A 19,938-nucleotide genomic window follows, 5' to 3' on the forward strand; every position below is an offset into this window, starting at 1 on the left:
AAAAGCTTAAAATGTGAGCAGAAAAGCATAAAACATAAAACCATAATAGCAATGACTTAGATAAACTAAAGGAGTTTATAGGCACATAAAAATTACCAGCACTATGTTTCTGTTGTTTGGGTTGTCTTTTGTTGTTGTTTTTGGTATTTTGTTTTGTTTTGTTTTTGGCTCTGTGTTCTTTAAATCTGTGTTTGTGTTATATATTAGTTTATTAGCATGTCTCTAGTATGGCTGCTGTTTAAAACTCTAATTTACTAACCATATAATATCTAAATATTTTATGGTTTTTTGTTTTTCTAGTTTTTTTTTCTGTACAGAAGTGCTATGTTAACAAATGTAGGACATTACTCATAATTCCAGGTCCTTTTATGCAAATTTTTTTAATAAGTCAGACTACAGAACTTCTCTATAGTCCTTGACTGCTATGACATAACATGCCATTTAGAAGTAAAATAGTGAAATCTTAACAGTAATGTATTATTGCAGGTAATACTTAGCTACACTGCCAAAATTTAAAACAACAGGTAACAACAATAAGAAATTCACATTTGAGAACTCCTTTTATTGTGTTCAGCTATTAAAGCAGAGAAGCTTTCCAGTTTACCTTCAAATACTAATAGTAAAACTTGAGAAATGAGTTGTTCCAGGGAGAAAAATAGAAAAATATCTCCATGCCTAAGCTTTCATATCATCTGAAAAGGACCTAAAACTGCAAATCTGAACAGCACAAGATCAACCAGAGCCACACAGAATTACAGAGTCTGGTGTTCTGGTCAACCTATGGGTCCCCCAGTACCAGGAGATACTCCTAGTCCTGCCATCTTTATTACAGAGTCTGGTGTTCTGGTCAACCTATGGGTCCCCCAGTACCAGGAGATACTCCTAGTCCTGCCATCTTTAATAGCAAATCACATAACAGACTCACAGGATGACTATAATAACTAATGAGAAATCTGGCTTTGGTTCGCAAAATAAATGTGTCTGACAAAGTCAATTTAACATTGTCAAGACAGCCACTTGGCACTAGATGGTTTACTTCTGATAGGGTCTTAACCAAAAGTCTCCAAGTGGCGGGGGAGGGGGGGCAGATCTAACATCTATTGCAGTACGAACCAACCATTGTGCCCAAGAGCAGAAATGGGCTCCCACCACAAGCAAGCATCTGTCTGTTTCAAGGAGGTTAACATATACCTGTCCAGGTATGAAACCCACAGACAATCATGATCGAAAGGGGGATGCCTGGGTGGCTCAGCAGTTGAGCATCTGCCTTTGGCTCAGGTCATGATCCTAGGACCAAGTCCCACCACAGAGATCCTGCTTCTCCCTTTACCTATGTCTCTGCCTCTCTCTCTGTGTCTCTCTCATGAATAAATAAATAAAGTATTTAAAAAAAATAATGATTGAAAGGTTAAAGCTGAAGAAAATTCAGCATCTCTTCCCTTTTAAGAGGCTTAAATTACTATCATTTCAAGCATATACCCTCTACTCAAGTTCTAACCTTTCTAGATCTTGCAATGCAGGTAAGATAATAAGCCACTGGACTTCTGGCTTTGCGGTTAAAAGGAGTAAGAGCCTAATTAAATTATTTTAGGTATGCTACCTGGTTTAAATTGATTCTATATATCATCTTTTTGTTTGCATTGATTTTTATATGCACCAGACTCTCATGAAAGAGCTTGAAACAAGTTTCAGGTAACTTCCATTCACCCTTGTCCAAGTAGATATGGCATTAGATAAAGGATTGATATGATAAAATGGCAAGACAATAAAAGGAGTACAGTAAATACAGATTGGGCTAGAGAAATTGAATTTCTCAAACCCAATTTCATTAGTTATGCATTAATATTTGCAAGGAGGACATATTCAGGCTTTGCTGCTATTTATACCATTTTGCCAACTAAAATGCTTGTTTCAAGATGTTTAATTAAGTAGTTAATGTTCTCTCTCCCAGTGTTATACTTAGTATCTTCTACCAAAACTAATAGCTGCAGTTATTTGAAATTTTGGAAAATTTTTTGTGTCCTTTTGACAGATGGCTCCAAAGAAGTGCTCTGCTCTGTCATCCCATCCAAACTGTCAAATTCTTAATGTTCATGAATAAGTCTGGTTGTTGGGACCCTACAATGCTCCTAGTTCAGAGTTTTGGAAAATATGAATGACAGACTTAGCTAGGTAAGTCCACAGACTAATGGGAACACTTGGTTCCTTTCCTTACATGCCACCTTTCTAATCTGCATCCAGAATTTTAACAGGTCTCATAGTTTATACCTTTTTAATAATATTCCTTTGAATTTTAAAATTATAATAAGCCCTTACTAAGTGAATACAATAAATTTCTCTGAATACTGTTCCTTGACTCTTAGGATAAAAAACTAAATTTCATGAATGTCATACAAACAATATGATAGATACATAAAAATGAAACTAAAAAAATTTCTAGTTTATATATCAGAAGAATAACATTCTGCTCTTCCCTTCTTTGCATATTTTCTTCAATAACATGAACAAGTACTTTCCTCTTTGAGTTTGTCTCCTTTTAAAACCTTCCCATTTTTCTAATTTGGTTAGAAATGAAAAGGGGTTAAATCATTTTCACTTCTCCTAGAGTAGGTAATTCAATAACTTGGTGCCTCTTCTAATTTCCCAGAGTATCAATTTCCTACTATATTCATGCAATACAGCTTAAAAACAAAATAGTCAATATGATCCTCAGAGTGAAAAAAAAATCTTTTTTTTTTTTAAAGTAAGCTCCATATCCATCCTAGAGCCCAAGGTGGGACTTAAATCATGATCCTGAGATCAAGACCTGAACAGAGATTAAGAGCTGATTCCCTAAGTCACCTGCCAGAAATGGAAACTCTAAAGAAAAGCCATTGAAAAAATATATGTTTTAACAAAAGAAATTCTTTTCTTTTTTTAAGATTTTATTTATTTACTCATAGAGACACAGAGAGAGAGAGAGGCCAAGACACAGGCAGAGGGAGAAGCAGGCTCCACCCAGAGAGCCCAAAGTGGGACTCGATCCCGGGTCTCCAGGATCACGCCCTGGGCTGCAGGTGGTGCTAAACCTCTGCGCCACCAGGGCTGCCCTTAACAAGAGAAATTCTTAACATTGGCTAAATAAAACTTTACATATTACAATATGACCCAAGATGTCAAAAGCTGTTCAATAAGTTGTCAAATCTAAATGCATGGTTTATTTAAATTTAAAAGTTCCAAAGTTTAATTTTTAAAAACAAAAATGTGAAAAGTGCCATAAATTCAAAAATAAACAAATACATGTAACCAAACTTCAAATGCATAAAGTATTACATACTTAAACAGATGATTCAATGCCTTACCTTCATCATGAATTTCTGTGGGGGCATAAGAAAAAGAGAATAAACATTAAGTACACATTATTTCAATGACTTATTTTTAAATACCTCTTATTTATAAAGATTCCACTGTTCCAAATGGGGTCATGTGAACAATAAGCATAAAAAAATCACACTCACTGTGGTGTCACAAGGAAAATTAATATCATCTACATGCTAGAAAGAAAGCTGTAGCAAGCAAAACTCTCTTTAAAAATGTCTTTACATTAGTTTTTCCTATTTCTGTGAAAGCATGCTGCTCTACTTTAATGCATGATTCAATTTATAACATTGCTAAGCACCCAAAAACCCAAAAATCTCAAAAATTACACTTCAAAATGCTTTAAAGTTTTTTGATTTCATGTTTTTGCATAAAGATGCCGTAATATAAATAGCAACCCAAACAAAGTTTAGTAATAGTGGATTAGCAGCAGGTAAAGTGGATCGGAAACTAAAATGCTATGATAAGCTGCTCCTTTTTCATGCAAAATAACAAGAAGCAAGTCCTACATATTATATATTGTGAGATGTGAATTTCAGAGAAAAAAATCGCAATAACTTTTGTCCCTTAAAATTGCACAGCCTCTTCTCATGATTTACATATATTATAATCATTCTTTTTTGCTTCTACAAAGCATAATGTGTGCGTGGCATTTCTTCAATTTCCTTTAGACCCATATAGTTTGACTCCCTCTTCTTAGGATATGTACTCAAAGGTTTTAGAGCTAAGAAGGAAGAATGACATTATATTTCCAAACTTAGGGTTAAATTTAGTTGTCACAGTGTGTAAGCCCTATGGAGAAAAGATACACATATATACATTCATTTTAAAGAAAACAGCAAGGGGAAGTTTTCTAACAGATATTTCTAAGTATCACAGCAATTTTCCTGAAACATACATGCATAGTATTTTATATATTACTAAATGGCAACTCTATTGTGACTCAGGGCTTTCTTTTATTTTTAATATTATAATTTGTTTAAAGTTTTATTTATTTAAGTTATCTCTACACCCAACATGGGGCTCAAACTCACAAACCCAAGATCAAGAGTTTCATGCTCTTCTGACTGAACCAGTCAGGCACCCCTTTACTATTATAATTTTAAGGAAAGAATGTAAAGAACCATTTCATTCTTATCTTTAAAAATATAGGCTGTTTGCTTACATTTTTGTAAGTGATATCAATGGTAAATGACATCAGAAAACTCATTTTTCATGATGAAACTGACCAGTCACATCATATATGTGATCTCTGGTGATACAGCTACCACTACATGAGGAATTAGGAAAAACCATTTTTAAGCCTTAACTCAAAGAAAAACAAAAATCCAAACTTTTTTGCTACAGATATGGTTTATGACAGACACATTATTCATGAGATTTTTTTTTAATTGATCTAGGTTTTGGCCATTTTTTCCTTGAGAAATATTCTCAGCCTGATTTTTGTCAGTTATCTAAAGTTAAACTACTTCAAGACTGTAGTAAATACAAAAAAGAATGATCAGGGGAGTCTGAGGACTGCTATTCACAGTTTCTAAGTTGTTTAGCTGCAAGAAGGGTAAGACATAAGGGAAAGTAATCTGGATAGAGGATAAAAGAGAATGAATACTGAAAATATTGATAAAAGAAAATGAATACTGAAAATTAGCAAGGCCAAAATATTCATCTGCAGAATAGCAGATGTAATAGACATACATTATCAAAAGATAATCAAATGCATGATAGGTTATTTGTGGCATTACTAACATGAGCTTTTTGTACAAATCATCTCTTGGTCCATCTGGCTTAAGTGCTAGTGGTAAGAAAGTGGTAACACTGTGAGAAATTCAAAGTGGATCATTCAAGGGAAAAAAGAAAGCAAGATCCATTAGAACAAAAATGATAAATAAGTTATTTTAATCTCATTGTAAACTGTAGATATGATAAAAAGCAACAGAAAAAGAATAACAAAAATCCTTTAAAAATTGCTTATGTGATTAAAAAAAACTCATGCATAAAGATAATATTGAAGAGAATAGACTTGATGTAGGTTAGAGAGTATCACCTTATGCTTACAAGTTTACAATTATTTATTTCCCTCATGAGAAGATAATTAGATAAAACCTCAAATTGTATTAGATGATATACAGAAATGCAGGGCTATAAACACAATTAGACTCCAGGCACCAACATGTATTGACACTGCTTTCTGTCTTAAAAGAAACTGGTGGAGGATGAAACCCAAAGGGGGTAAATTTTAGTTCCTTTGGGTAAAACCGCAAGTGGCAGTACTTAAGTGTCCCAGGTTTAGTCCCAGAATTGGTAGGTCAGATGATGCTCCAAATGTGAGCAAGAATTGGGCATACCACATATTATGCAAAATGAACATGAACCAGCAAGGGAAATGGTGTTTAGGCTTAACTCCAACATAGATAGCCCTGGGGTCTAATGGATGGCAAACTGAAGCCCAGAATAGTCTCTGGCCTCTTAAGAGTATGTCATTTGATCTAGCACATGAGAAACACCTTGGGGATTTTGCTTGCAAATGATCATGAGTAGAAAAACAAATCAAACAGTAATATTCTACTCTGAAAATTGTAATCAAACACCGGACATCAAGAGAATGCATAATTGCATTCAATCTGTTGCTGGTGTAAGGACACAGTGATTCAGGTGACATAAAAACCTCCTCCACCATAATTACACCTTTCAGGTCAACCTTGAATTTTTTAAACTGTTATTTCAATTTTGTGAGATGACAGTTGATTTAAAAAATTAATACTTTGGTATATGGACCTGTTTTAGAAGTTTCAAAAGAACCTTTACTGAAATGTCTTCTCAAAAATTATATAGATACAGAATTAGCCCAAAACAAACATTTGGAGGCTTGTCACTAAGGAGAATCATCCAATGTGACAATCGGAGAGACAGGGGCAAAATTTTGACTCAGGAATCCTTTTATTTTAAAATGAAGTTTCTGGGACACCTGCATGGCTCAGTGGTTGAGCGTCTGCCTTCGGCTCAGGAGTGATCCTGGAGTCCTGGGATCAAGTCCCACATTGCACTTCCTGCAAGGAGCCTGCTTCTCTCTCTGCCTATGTCTCTGCCTCTATCTCTGTGTCTCTCGCGAATAAATAAATAAAATCTTTTAAAAAATTGAAGTTTCGTTTAACAGGGTGAAATGTCCTACCCTGCACACAAGCTATCCATCGAATTTCACCTCATGTGTCACCTTTTCTCTCCAGGTCTCAAGATGCTATGATTTCTCCATAATCTTCCAACTGGTAATAGCTCTAGTTTGGGAGTGAGGATTCAATTGGTAAACCTCATTATGTTGTCTTTCACCACCAAAGACTTGTTGTTATTGGTGGCTATTTTTTTTTACTTAAGTCTGACACGTAATTATTATATTAGTTTCAGGTGTATAACATATTAATTCAACAATCTATACATTACTCCACGTTGCCCACAATAAGTGTAGTTGCCATACATTACTACAGTATTACTGACTATATTCCCTAGGCTGTGATTTACTTTATTTTTTTTAAGATTTATTTATTTATTTATTTATTCATGAGAGACAGAGAGAGAGAGAGAGAGAGAGAGAGAGGGAGAGATACAGGCAGAGGGAAAAGCAGGCTCCATGCAGGGAGCCCGATATGCGACTCGATCCCGGGACTCCAGGATCATGCCCTAGGCCAAAGGCAGGTGCTAAACCCATGAGCCACCCAGGGATCGCCCTGTGACTTAACTTTATAATTGGAAGTCTGTACCTCCTAATCCCCTTCACCTACTTTGCCCATCCCCTTGACCTCCCCTCTGGCCATGACTAGTTCTCTATGAGTCTGTTTCTGGAGAGTTTTTTGGTTCATTTGTTTTGTTTATTAGATTGCACATATAAGTGAAATGATACAGTATTTATCTCCCTTCTTCTGACTTACTTCACTTATCATAATACCCTCTAGGCCCATACAGGTTGGTGCTCTTTTAAGTTAATCATATTTCCAACATATTTCAGGGAACAAAAGTTTAAGATGAACAAGTCCAAGTTTCAAGTGTGTACCAATAGAGACTATCGAATAGCATAGATGGATATAGATTTGTAAAAACAACCCCCTCAACTATTTTTATGATGTATGTAAATGTTTAACTTTCTAGGGATTCCCCGCTGAAAATATCCAAGACTGAACTGATTGACATACATGTTGATTGTACGCCCAGAAAGCATATAAAGGGGGCCCATGAGAGAGTAATGGTACTTGTAGCCATAGAACCCATGGCTACACTCTCACATTGTCCTTATTAATGATGATCACTGGCATCTAATGCTATGAACATGCTGGTATCTTTTTAGAAATTCATTATATTTTGGGGAGCAGATGGGTAGTAATGTTGTCATTTTCAACCTATCGACAACTCTGTACAGGCAGGGTTTATTTAGACAGACTGCCTTTGAGTATAATGGATTTGACATATATATGTGTGCAATTATCTAGTTCTTCTCTAAAAGGGTAAAGAAAAATAAATGATTCTGGTAAATCCTCCCATTTTATCTCTCAGATACATGTTTGTAAATCATCAAGCTGCATGAACATCTAAAATATGAAATAGAAGAGCTAGCTACCAAGGGCTTTCCTCTTTGTGTAGCTTGTCTCATAAAAAAAAAAAATTCCTCTAAATCAAAAACAACAAATTGATCTCTACACAGAACATATGGATTATAATGACCAGAAGGTACATAAAGTCTCACTTTATACTCAGACTACCACCTACATATAGAAAACTGTGTATATTAAGATATAAAAGATTCTAATTTCTTTCAAATCATTTCAAGCATGAATGAACCTTGGTAACATGAAAGTATTTCACAGATCCTGACATAAGAGTACTTGCACATGAAAACATGTTATTTTTTTGTACTGCTATTGAGTTAGGAATATTTGAAAGAATTTTGTATTTTGATAATTACAACAGCATCCATGTGTTCTTGAAAAGAACAAGGAAATACATGAGACCTTGTCCAGTCTATAAACAATGCTTCACATAGAAAAATCTCACAATCTTTTCCATCCCTTCTCCCTAACTCCAACCATGACACAATCCCAGGTCCCATGTTTAGACCAATGCTATGGGTTAGGGGTGCCAGAAGGCTGGGCAGCAGTAGAGGAAAATAAAAGGCAATCAATCACCTGTTAATCCAGGACTCACCAACATTATTCTCCCTTGGTGTATGAAGAGCAGCATTTGATTACTCAATGGGCTCATAATTAAATGTAAAATACTCAAAGATGCTCAAAAAGACCTTGGGAAGTAAGTGGAGAGAGGAAGAGAAGAGGGAGGGAGACAAGAAAAGATGAAGACAGACTGACTGACCTTGGATGACGCTATCCAGAATTACAGTCAGAAAATGTATTAAGAAGCTATTATTAAGAAGCCATTGTAATTTCCATGTATATTGAAGTTTTAGAAAGCTCCTAAAGGTCTTCATCTGGGGTTGTTAAATGCAATACATATATAAGCAAGCATAACAGTGTTAAAATAGGATGCCTGTGATCTGAATTTCAGCAAGGTGAAAATTTGCTTGTTGCCCTTGGCTGATCCCCAGTTCTGATCTTCCAGAAGCAGTTGGAGAGCAAAGAAATAGTTTCTTGGAAGTTCTGGTAGGCTCAGAGTCCTGCTCTCCCCCCACCACAAGCCCAGTGAGAGTGGCTTCAGGGACACCTGTACCCTCAGGAAGCAGAACCCAAGAGACCAGCGTCTGACTGTGTCTGGAGATCCAGATAAAGAGACAGGCTAAGACAGGCTCTGTGGCAGCAGAGTGCAGGGCTGCCACTGCCTGTTTGTTGGCAGTAAGGTGGCTTACTGCCAACAAACAGGCCCCCCAGAAAGAGCCAGCCTGGGGATGTCTGAAATGCCCCCAAGAGACCTTAGAAAACAAGGCAATCATCACCACCACCCAGCTGCGGGGACCACAGACTGCAGCAAGAGAACCATTGGTCAGACTTCTGGTGATGGGCACTCCCCAGAAAACCCTCCGAAGTGTCCCAAAGAGAGTCAACTTTAACACCTGACAAGCTTGATGAGCAGCACTATCATCAAGAAAGATTTCCTGCCAACTCTCCTCTTCTCCCACATGGGAGGCACAGGAACACTGGACCATGGGCAGGGTTGTGAGGGACCTGGCAGGGGGAAGTGAGAAGCAGCCCTTTCCCCTCCAGGCTTCCTGTCTTGGGTAGTCTGAGCCCCAAAATACATAATTTGTTTCTGTAGTTCCTGGAAAAAATATAGAGCTAAGAAGTAGGACTTGAAATAGTCAAGATTTTTTTGATAAAAGATAAACATTAATAATAAAAGCCTTCCTTTGATCAGAAGCCTTTCATAATTACAAAGCCACTTATATAGAAAGCATATACTTCTAAGGTATGAAGAGGATTTCAATCTACCTCATTTCAGATGATGCAAAACCAAAAATTTATAAAGTTCTAGAGACCAGTAAAATATTCATTCATTACAAGATAGCAGTTATTTTGAGGACTCATAGTACAAGCCACACTAGGAAGCAAAGCAAAAACGATTAGAGGCAACAGCAAACATGCACTCGTTTAGATCACAATTTCTTTGTAAATACATGGAAACACATACCCATTTTTCCACATCAACTTGCTGTGGAAAGAAAAAGCCAAAATAAATAACAAGCAAACAAATAAATACCTGGCAACGTTTCAATTAATGTCATTTAAACAAACTGAAATATGGTCCCTGCACCAAAATACTTCCAATTCTAACGGATAATAAAGGTATTCAAAATTTTAATTAATAACATTTAATATCCTCAAACAAAACCCTCAATTTAGTAATCAGAACTTCTAAAGTTATTAGGCTAGAAAAGCACAACGTACATGAAATAATCATCATCCAACATATTCAAAAGCAAACATGAATGTTTACCTCATTTTCAAACCTAATAGGCCTCTGGATTTATGGATTACTATTCTCCTCTAATTATAAGTATCTATTTAATGAAAAAGGTCAATTTAGAAATATAGCATCTAATGATAAAAATCTTTCATGTAATGTAAGTAAAATTCCTTACTCCAATCTTCCTAATATTGTGTAAAATGTCACAGTATGACAAAAGGCATACCTTGCCAAATAATCCTGAAATTCTATCAGCATCAAATTATTTTTAAAATTATACTTACTAATGAATGCATGTTAGCCTCACAGTCATTATGTGAATCTTTCAAAAAATAAGTGAATATAATTACATTCCAAAGTATAAAGTAGAATACAAAAAACATACATCAACAAAGACTGCCTTCTACAGTGCCCAAGGATTCCTAGCAAATCAATCAGAACGACAACCACAAAATTCAACATTGGGGGGTATGCCCTGTCTCAGAGTTTAGATTTCCATAACCCACACCCCTTCTATAACACATCTGATTGGTGTCCTGTAAGACTGGAGGTTTGCTTCAGATCCTTCATACATTTAAGTTTATTGGTAACTGTTTTCCTTACAAAATCCATTAATCAGGGAAGAATCTAATGCTATTCAGGCAGACATCTTGGGCCATACTTAAGAATCTGCATCCCTTGGTAAGCAAGTGCCTAAGAGGAAGCGTACATAAATGTAACCTACGGAATGGCTATTTTAAAAATATTACAAAGTGACATAAAAATATCAACATAAATATACAGGTGGAATTGTTTGAAGCCCCAGTGAAATTCAATGAATTCAAGAAATTCACTTGAATTTCTTGTAACAGAGTACTTTGATTTATTTAATAATTTATTTAGTCCTCTTAATCTGTTCTAAGCCTCCTTCCAACCTTTGCATTTTAAAATCACCAATTGCTATTTAAGAAAGAAAAATTTACTGAACAGAAAGGTCCAGTTTTCACTATAGATTTTTATGGTATTTGGCTGTGATATAAAGTTCAGGTGCTCATTTTAAACATTAACCTATTAATTAATTTATTTCTTTCAATCCCAGTTATAAAATGGTTACCATTTACTTTTCTACCTCCAAAAGGACAAATTCTTATATTTATGGTCTTTTAAGAACAATTCAAGGAAATTGAAATGATTTCTTTTAAATATTTGTCAGGAAAACAAAATGTGCCATACTTTCAGTGACTTCAATGATTAGCAAAGATATTATATTTGCCCATCACTATTTTCAATTTTAAATGTTAAACGTTCTCTCTCTCAAACACACACACACACACACACACACACTTGTGCATCAGTGCAAGATAAAGAGTTGCAGGATTTTTCTAGAAGAGAACCTATAATCAAGAATCAAAACTACTATTAGTAATTAGTAATAGAAGTTCTTTAATGATGTATGTTTACAAAGAGAAATAGTTTCTTAAGTAGCAAGAATTAGTAGCAATATAACGAACTCAGCATCCCAAGACCCAAAGACAGGCTTAGCAAACAGCATGTGCCAGGGGTGAATTCAGATCAACACACAAGACAAGACAAATGGCCCACAGATTTAAAAGATGAAAGTGCACTAAAGTTGTAATTATGCATAAGCGATGCAGAAAGATTTCATGACACGTATCTTATTAATGTTAACAAGAATCATTTCATTAAATGCCTGCAAACGGTGAAGAGGAGAATGATTTCTGAGGAGCTAATTGAGGAAAGGAAATTTAAAGTTCACAATAACCTTGATTAATTTTATAGTTTAAATAATTACCAAATCCATAAGGCATATAAGACAAATGAACATTCATCCTAATCATTTATTATCTAAACATCTGGGACTTTTAAAAAAATACAGAGATTTTATTAATTTAGAAAAAAATAAATATTTTAATATCTCTCGAAAATTACATCAAATATTCGATCACAGTAAGACTAAAAAAAAGACAATCTCATTTTTCAAATAAAATTTACATTTAAAAAAACAAAATATAATTTAAATACCAACCTCATTTAGCAGAGAGGACAGGAGTTAAAAATACAATACAAAAGTAATTAATTCTAAATTATATCATTACATGGAAGATGGAATATTCATATGACATCTCTATTTTTCTATTCATATTTTTCTATTCATATTTTAGTAATATATTTAGGACATATAAACATGAACTACTCCGTAACCTTAAAAAAGTTGGTTGATGGGACGCCTGGATGGCTCATGGTTGAGCATCTGTCTTCAGCTCACGTCCTGATCCCAGAATCCGGGTTCGAGTCCCACATCGGGCTCCTTGTGGGGAGCCTGCTTCTCCCTCTGTCTCTGCCTCTGTCTCTCACTTTCTCTGTGTCTCTCATGAATAAACAAATAAAATCTTAAAAAAAAAAAAAAGTTGGTTGCTTCTTCCAAATTGCTTAACTCATTTTACTGTGTAAGGTGAAGAATTTTGTTACTAAATCTGTAAGCCAGGCATTAAGAAGTTACTCTGTGCCATGCTTTGAAACTAAACACTTTACATGTAATCTTATTCACTGCATTTTACAATATGAAGAAACAAAGGACACATAAACAAACGTAATGAAATAATGTTACTTAGCTACTAAACAATGGAACTTGACCTGAAATTGAGTCCCTGACTTCAAACTCCCACACCACTGCTAGGTACACCATATGCAAGTTATGTCCTTTTTTACCTCTTCTGTTTCAAAATTTTATTCTGCATTTAATTAGAAATTGCTCATAGCCTATTTCTTCTGGTAAATGCCACCCAATACAATAACATCAAGATAAGAGAAGGTAAAATGCACCTAGAGATTTTTTTTTTTTTTTAAGTAGGCTACATGCCCAATATAAGGCTCAGACTCAGGACCTTGAGATTAAGAGCGGGATTCCCTACCAACTGAACCAGCCAGGTGCCCTAAATTTTTTGTAACAAGAAGATGTTATTTAGTTTCAAATTTTCAAGGTATGTTTGGGTTTCTGCACAGATAAGTTTCTAAATAATTACACTGCAACAATAAAACATTCATCAAGAATATACAGTTTTTAATATCAAGGCATAACACAACAAAGTAATTAAAATACTTAATACATGCCTATAATCAACTATGGTGCTGATAATTTTTTAAGTAATAAATTAGAGAAAAGTGAAAACCAAAAAAACTGTTCTATCCTATAAATAGTTCTCCACCTCACAGACTGTTTGACATTAAGCCTGGAGGGGGAGAGGAGGGCAAGAACATGAAAATTTGCACACTGTGTACCAGGATTCAAAATATGATGAAGTCATCTAGATTTTTTTAAGTAAATTATGATTTGGAGAGGCCATGTTTTTCATAAATATAATGAGTTCAGAAAAATATGTAAGTCATGAGTACACAGTTTGCTGAAATTGTACTGAGTAAACAAACCCATGTAATCAGCACCCAGATCTAAATATAGGACACTTCGATGATCTAAAGGCTGCCTTCCCATCCTCTCTAAAGGTAACCATTATTCTATCACTATTAATTAGTTTTTTCTTTTCTTATTTTTAAAAATATTTTTTATTTATTTATGAGAGACACAGAGAGAGAGAGAGAAAGAGAGAGAGAGAGAGGCAGACACAGGCAGAGGGAAAAGCAGGCTCCATGAAGAGAGCCCGATGGGGGACTCAATCCTGGGACTCCAGGATCATGCCCTGGGCCAAAGGCAGGCTCTAAATTGCTGAGCCACCCAGGCATCCCTGCCTTTTGTTATTTTAAAAATATAGATCATGTTCTCTTTTTATCTAGCTCCTTCAGCTGACATTAGGTTTATATAATTCATCACATTGTTGAATGTGGTAGTAATTAATTCATTTTCCCAGCTTTATAACATTCCACCATATGAATATATCACAATTCACTTATCCATTCAACAATTGGAGTACTGATGTAGTGCAACTTAGAAATGAAACTAATGAAATTTTTCTGCAATTTCTCAAACAAGTCTGACCCAAACAGTAAAAATTCAAAATAAATTAAAACTATTTTGAAATACAAATCAAAACTTCAATGAGATACTACCTCATACTAGTCAGAATGGATAAAAATAACCAGTCAAGGAACAACAAATGTTGACAAGGATGTGAAAAGGGGGGAACACTCTTCCATTGTTGGTGGGAATGCAAGTTGGTACAACCATTCTGGAAAACAGTGTGGAAGTTCCTCAAGAAGTTAAAAATAGAGCTATCCTACAATCCAGCAACTGTGCTACTAGGTATTTACCCCAAAGATGCAAATGTAGTGATCTGAAGGGGCACCTGCACCCCTAATGTTTATAGCAGTGATGTCCACAATAGCCAAACTGTGGAAGAAGGCACGATATCCATCAACAGATGAATGCATAAAGAAGATGTGAGATATAGATAGATAGATATAGATAGATATAGATATAGATATAGATATAGATATAGATATAGATATTACACAGACACACACTGGAACGCTACTTAGCTGTCAAAACGGATGAAATGTTACATCAACATGGATGGAACTGGAGAGCATTATGCTGAGAAAAATAAGTCTATCAGAGAAGGACAATTACCACGTCGCTTCACTCATATGTAGAATGTAAGAAATAGCACAGAGGATCATAGAGGAGAAGAGGGAAAACTGAATGGGAAGTCATCAGAAAGGGAGAAAAATCATGAGAGACTCATAACTATAGGAAACAAATTGAGGGTTGCTGGTGGAGAGATGGGGAAGGGGATGAGGTGACTGGGTGATGGACATTAAGGAGGGCACGTGATGTGATGAGCACTGGGTATTATATGCAACTGATGAATTACTGAATTGTACATCTGAAACAACGATGCTCTGTGTATTGGCTTATTGAGTTTAAGATTTTTAAAAACTACTTGGAAAAAAAAAAAAAAACCTCCTTTGTTTTGGATTGCATATTTCCTTTTTCCCACCTCTCCAAAACAAAACATAGATTCCTTGGTGTCTAGTTATTTGTTGAATAAGTCACCAAACCACCATTTAATAAGGAATTTTAAAAATTGACATTATACATTTTTATTAAAATATTGACATGTAGATAGATCAATTACATCTCAACAAGCAGTGAGTTTATCCCTTAGCAGCAGGAACGGAAAAGAAACTAATAAGTATTTCCATAGATACTGTGCTGGGTATTTTTATACTCGCCTTCTCCCCTTTAACTGTTTTAAACAGTTTCAACAGTTAGCAAGGATACATTTTTAACAGTTTTACTTTATTTTAAAGATTTTATTTATTTATTCATGAGAGACACAGAGAGAGAAAGACGGAGAGAGAGGCAGAGACACAGGCAGAGGGAGAAGCAGGCCGTGCACAAGGAGCCCAATACTGGACTCGATCTCAGGACTCTAGGGTCATGCCCTGGGCTGAAGGTGGCGCTAAAACATGAGCCACCCAGGCTGCCCCATTTTTAACAGTTTTAAACTTTTTTAACAGTATTAACAGTTAGCAAGGATATACTTTTTCTTTATTTGCATTTTCTTTTCAATTTCCATATATATTTACAAATAATAGAATTGGAGATTCACTGGATCTCAAACTGAGGTGGTTACCTAAATCCTCTCAGGAGCAAGCCACATAATATTAAATAAAAAATACAAAGTATTAAATTAGAACAGACAGACATGGTACTAAAGCTGAGGAAATTATAAACAACCAAAAAAAGCATGTTTCCCTACTTCAATACTTAATGTGGTTTGTATTTTAAATTACATGAGCCCCCAAAGTCCTTTCTGCCATCAGTTCAAAAAGAAAAAAAAATTCATCATAAACTTATTAAGCAAATGAAGTGATAAAAGTAAGTCCAGTAAAATGCACTGAATTACACATTAGTCCTATTTCTTGGCTTTATTCTGATTTTTGTATTAATCAGACAGAACCTTCACATTTTCGGGAGTTTGTGAAACCATGAAACAGCTTTAGCACAATACAGTCAGCTTGGCAATCTTCCACATGAACTCATTTAACTTAATTCCAGGAAAGAGTTTAGAAAATCTACTCAAAAGTAATTTTTTTTCCTTCCAAAAGTTAAACTAAATAATAGAGGACTAAGATCTCCCACTTCCTAAGTTATTCCCATCTTAGAAAAGGAACAGTCCTGTAATACTATTTAAATTGCCTCCTGAATTTGTCCCAGTCCTCAGGAACACCTACTTTCTCTAAGCAGAGAACATGTCAAAATGGCTCTTGCATGAACTTTAATATGAACGAATTCAAATGCATAAGTGCTCAGCAAATAATATAGTAGCTCTCTTTCAGGTAGGTTCTCATGAGAATTACTATGTTCAATTAAATGCCACAAGAAAATTCATTGGGGAAAATAAATCATCAAGAAAAGAATGAGCAATTTGTGAGGGAAAAAAGTAATAAGGTGGAACTTGCCCTATTAAGAATTAAAACATTTCCAAAATACAGTGATCAAATCAGTGATGTTTGGGAATAATGGACAGATCTGTATGACAGAGTATTTAATTTAGAATAACACATTTGGGAATGAATAAATTTAACGTAGAACTTTAAAAAGCATCATAATTAATTTAAAAAAGGGAATCATCAGTCATGAAAAATGATGGAACTTTTGCTTCGCTATTGGGGGAAAAAAATCAACTGAAATACTAACCTTAAATAAATTCTAAATTAATCCAACATGAGTAATAAAAAGCTCCATATAATAATAAACTAATAAATTCCAGATTCATTCACTATAAAAAAGTGAGAGATGCAAAGAAGGACACACTGATTTCAACAAAACAATTCAATGCAAATCCAGTGAAAATCTCAGCAAGTTACTTTGTGGAGGTTGACAAACTGATTCTAAAGTTTATATGGGAATGCATTAAAAAAAAATAATAATGAGAATAGTCAATACAACATTGAAGGAGAAAAAAAGATGAACACAATCCAACATCAAGACTTACTCTTAAGACAGTGTGGAACTGGCAAAAGAACAGACAAATAGATCACTAGAATGGAAGAAAAAGCCCAGAAATAGATTCACATAAATATAATCAATTGATCTTCGGGCAAAGGTCAAAGGTAATTCAATGAAAAAAGGATAGTCTTTTCACCAAATAATGGTGGAACAACTGAACAACTTCATGAAAATTAAGAAAAGAAACAAATCCAGACACAGACCTTAAAACCTTTGCAAAAATTAATTAAAAATGGTTCACATACTTAAATGTAACACATAAAACAATAAAACCCCTAGAAGGTAATACAGGTGAAAATCTGCATGACCTTGAATTTTGCAATGACTTTTTAGATAACAACACCAAACATGATCCATGAGGAAAATAATTGATAAGCTGGGCTTCATTAAAATTAAATCTCCTGCTCTGTGAAAGATACTGTTAGCCAAAAGGAAAGACAAACCATAAATGTGAGAAAATCTTTGCAAAATACAGATATGAAAAAGGACTGGCATCCAGAATATACAAAGAACTCTTACAAGCAATCCAATTAAAAATTTGGCAAAAGATTTCCTAGGCACCTCACCAAAGACATTATCAGATGGAAAATAAGCATACGAAAAGGTGCTCAACATAGTATGCCATCAGAGAATTGCAAATTCAAGTAACAGTGAGATGCCACTTCACACCTGTAAGAATGGCTAAAATCCAAAAACTGACAACAGCAAATGCTGAGGAGGATGTGGAGCAACAGGAACTCTCATTTCTTGTTAGTAGGAATGCAACATGGTGTAGTCACTTTGGAATAAAGACTCTTAGAAAAATAAACACAGTTAACATTGTGATCAATCACATTCCTTAGTATTTACCCAAAGGAATTTAAAGCTTATGTCTGCATGCAAACCTGCACATATGTTTACAGCAATTTTATTCATAATTGCCAAAATTTGGAAACCAAGATGTTCTTTGACAGGTGAATGAATTAACTGTTGGGCCTCTCATATGATGGAACAGTAGTCAGCAATAAAAAATGAGCTATCAGGCTAGGAAAAGACATGGAGGAATGTCACATGCACATTGCTATGTGAAAGAAACTAGTATGAAAAGACTATGTACTGTATAATTCCATCTATGTGAAATCATGGAAAAGGCAAAACTATGGAAATAGTAACAGATCAGTGGTTTCCAGTGGTTGAGGGAGGAATAACAGGTAAATAACAGGGGATTTTTAAGGCAGTGAAACCATTTTGTATGACATAATCATGGTGGATACACGACATCATACCTTTGTCAAAACTCATAGAACATACAGCACGAAAAATAAATTCCAATATAAACTATGGGCCTTTGAGTATCAGGATGCATCAGCAATGGCTCATCAATTGTAACAAATGTACCAAATGAAAGCAAGACTGTAATAATAGAGGATTTGGGTACAGGGGGTATAAAAACATTCTCAGCAATTTTCTGTAAACCTAAAACTGTTCTAGAAAAAATACATGAAATAAAAACATTTTCAGAGGTAAAAAGAAAAACATTTTAATATAAAAAACTGGATATATGTCACATAATTGTTATGTAATATAAAATGAGAAAAGTGTAAGCAAGCATAAAAACCCAATATTTCCGTGATAGGAAATATTATTGCTGGCTGGGAGCTTTACAAAAGGATTCAATATAGAGCATATTCAGGGAGTGAGTCCAGTTTAGGTAAGAACTGCAGAGGAGGAAGAACTAACCAGAGACAGAAAGAAAACCTAGGGCCTAAATTCCTTCACAAACATGAAGGTCATCCAGTACAGTTAAATTAGGAACAGTCTGCACAGGAGACAGCTCTGGAACAGTGACAAGCTAGTGAAAAGACCTAGAAAGGGATTGTCAAAGCAATCCTGGACAGAACAGCATGCAAATGATCTAATGATTAGCTCTACCTAACCAGGTGCACAGATTCCTTCCTAACTGATTTTCTCAAAGGAACCAAAGACCTCCTCCTGGGGAAACTACAAACAAATCAACCACATTTACGTATCTATGTAGCCGCCTCCTCAAGTCCAGCCTGGAAGCTCAGCAACTAGAGCTCATGAATAAATACATGATACAAATCACTTCCCTACTCAAATAATTGGTATACACCCTAATGCTTCTATTCTGTAAACCATTAGAAACAAACCAAAATTTCCAGGCCAAGGGTACGTGCACACCATCCCATTTTTATCTTTGACCCCAAAAGCTTGTTACTTCACTCCCCAAAAAAGCATTTGCTAAGTGTTTGCAATGCACACATTCCATTTACATCCTGTCCAGGAAGAAACGACCCTGGGTCTCAGACTCTCTCTCACCATTTTCTCTGCAGAGAACTAGTTACTCATCTGTAGGATGAACAAATACAACTAACTCCGGCCTATGAAGTGCTCCACTTTTCTAGCTTACTATTGCTTCTTCTGTCACTTTCCTATCATTTTTCTCTTTGCACTGTCTAATCTCATCAGGACACTTTTCTCCCATGTCAGATAATGCAACACTTTCAATATGTTCTTCCCATCTCAAGCCAGGCTCACTTTCTCTAGAACTATGGGAGTCAGTACACTACAATAGGAAGCCCATTCCCTGCATTCTTGGGGTGCTGCTCTTTGCACTCTGTGAATGGTCTAGGGGCAGTTGTGAGGTTTTCCAGTCCAGTAGAGAATTCACCCACAGTTCCATGCAGTCTTAGAGCTCCTGGCCTCACCATGAC

General features: G+C 35.3%; 1 protein-coding gene across 5 annotated transcripts in view; it reads right to left on the minus strand.

Annotated features, from left to right (window-relative positions):
• The window catches only part of RYR2 (ryanodine receptor 2), a 726,942-nt gene that overhangs the window by 424,225 nt on the left and 282,779 nt on the right, over positions 1–19,938 (minus strand). For 4 of the 5 annotated variants that reach the window (XM_038533818.1, XM_038533817.1, XM_038533816.1 and 1 more), the window contains exons 4-5: positions 9,979–9,999; positions 3,342–3,356 (exon numbers count right to left, since the gene is read on the minus strand). In XM_038533818.1, coding sequence (XP_038389746.1) covers positions 3,342–3,356; positions 9,979–9,999 — 36 coding nt within the window. The remainder of the gene's footprint in view (positions 1–3,341; positions 3,357–9,978; positions 10,000–19,938) is intronic. The other variant, XM_038533815.1, reaches the window with a different exon arrangement.

This window comes from Canis lupus, chromosome 4 (genome assembly GCF_011100685.1).
Source record: "Canis lupus familiaris isolate Mischka breed German Shepherd chromosome 4, alternate assembly UU_Cfam_GSD_1.0, whole genome shotgun sequence".
In the NCBI taxonomy this organism is placed as follows: Eukaryota; Metazoa; Chordata; class Mammalia; order Carnivora; family Canidae; genus Canis; species Canis lupus.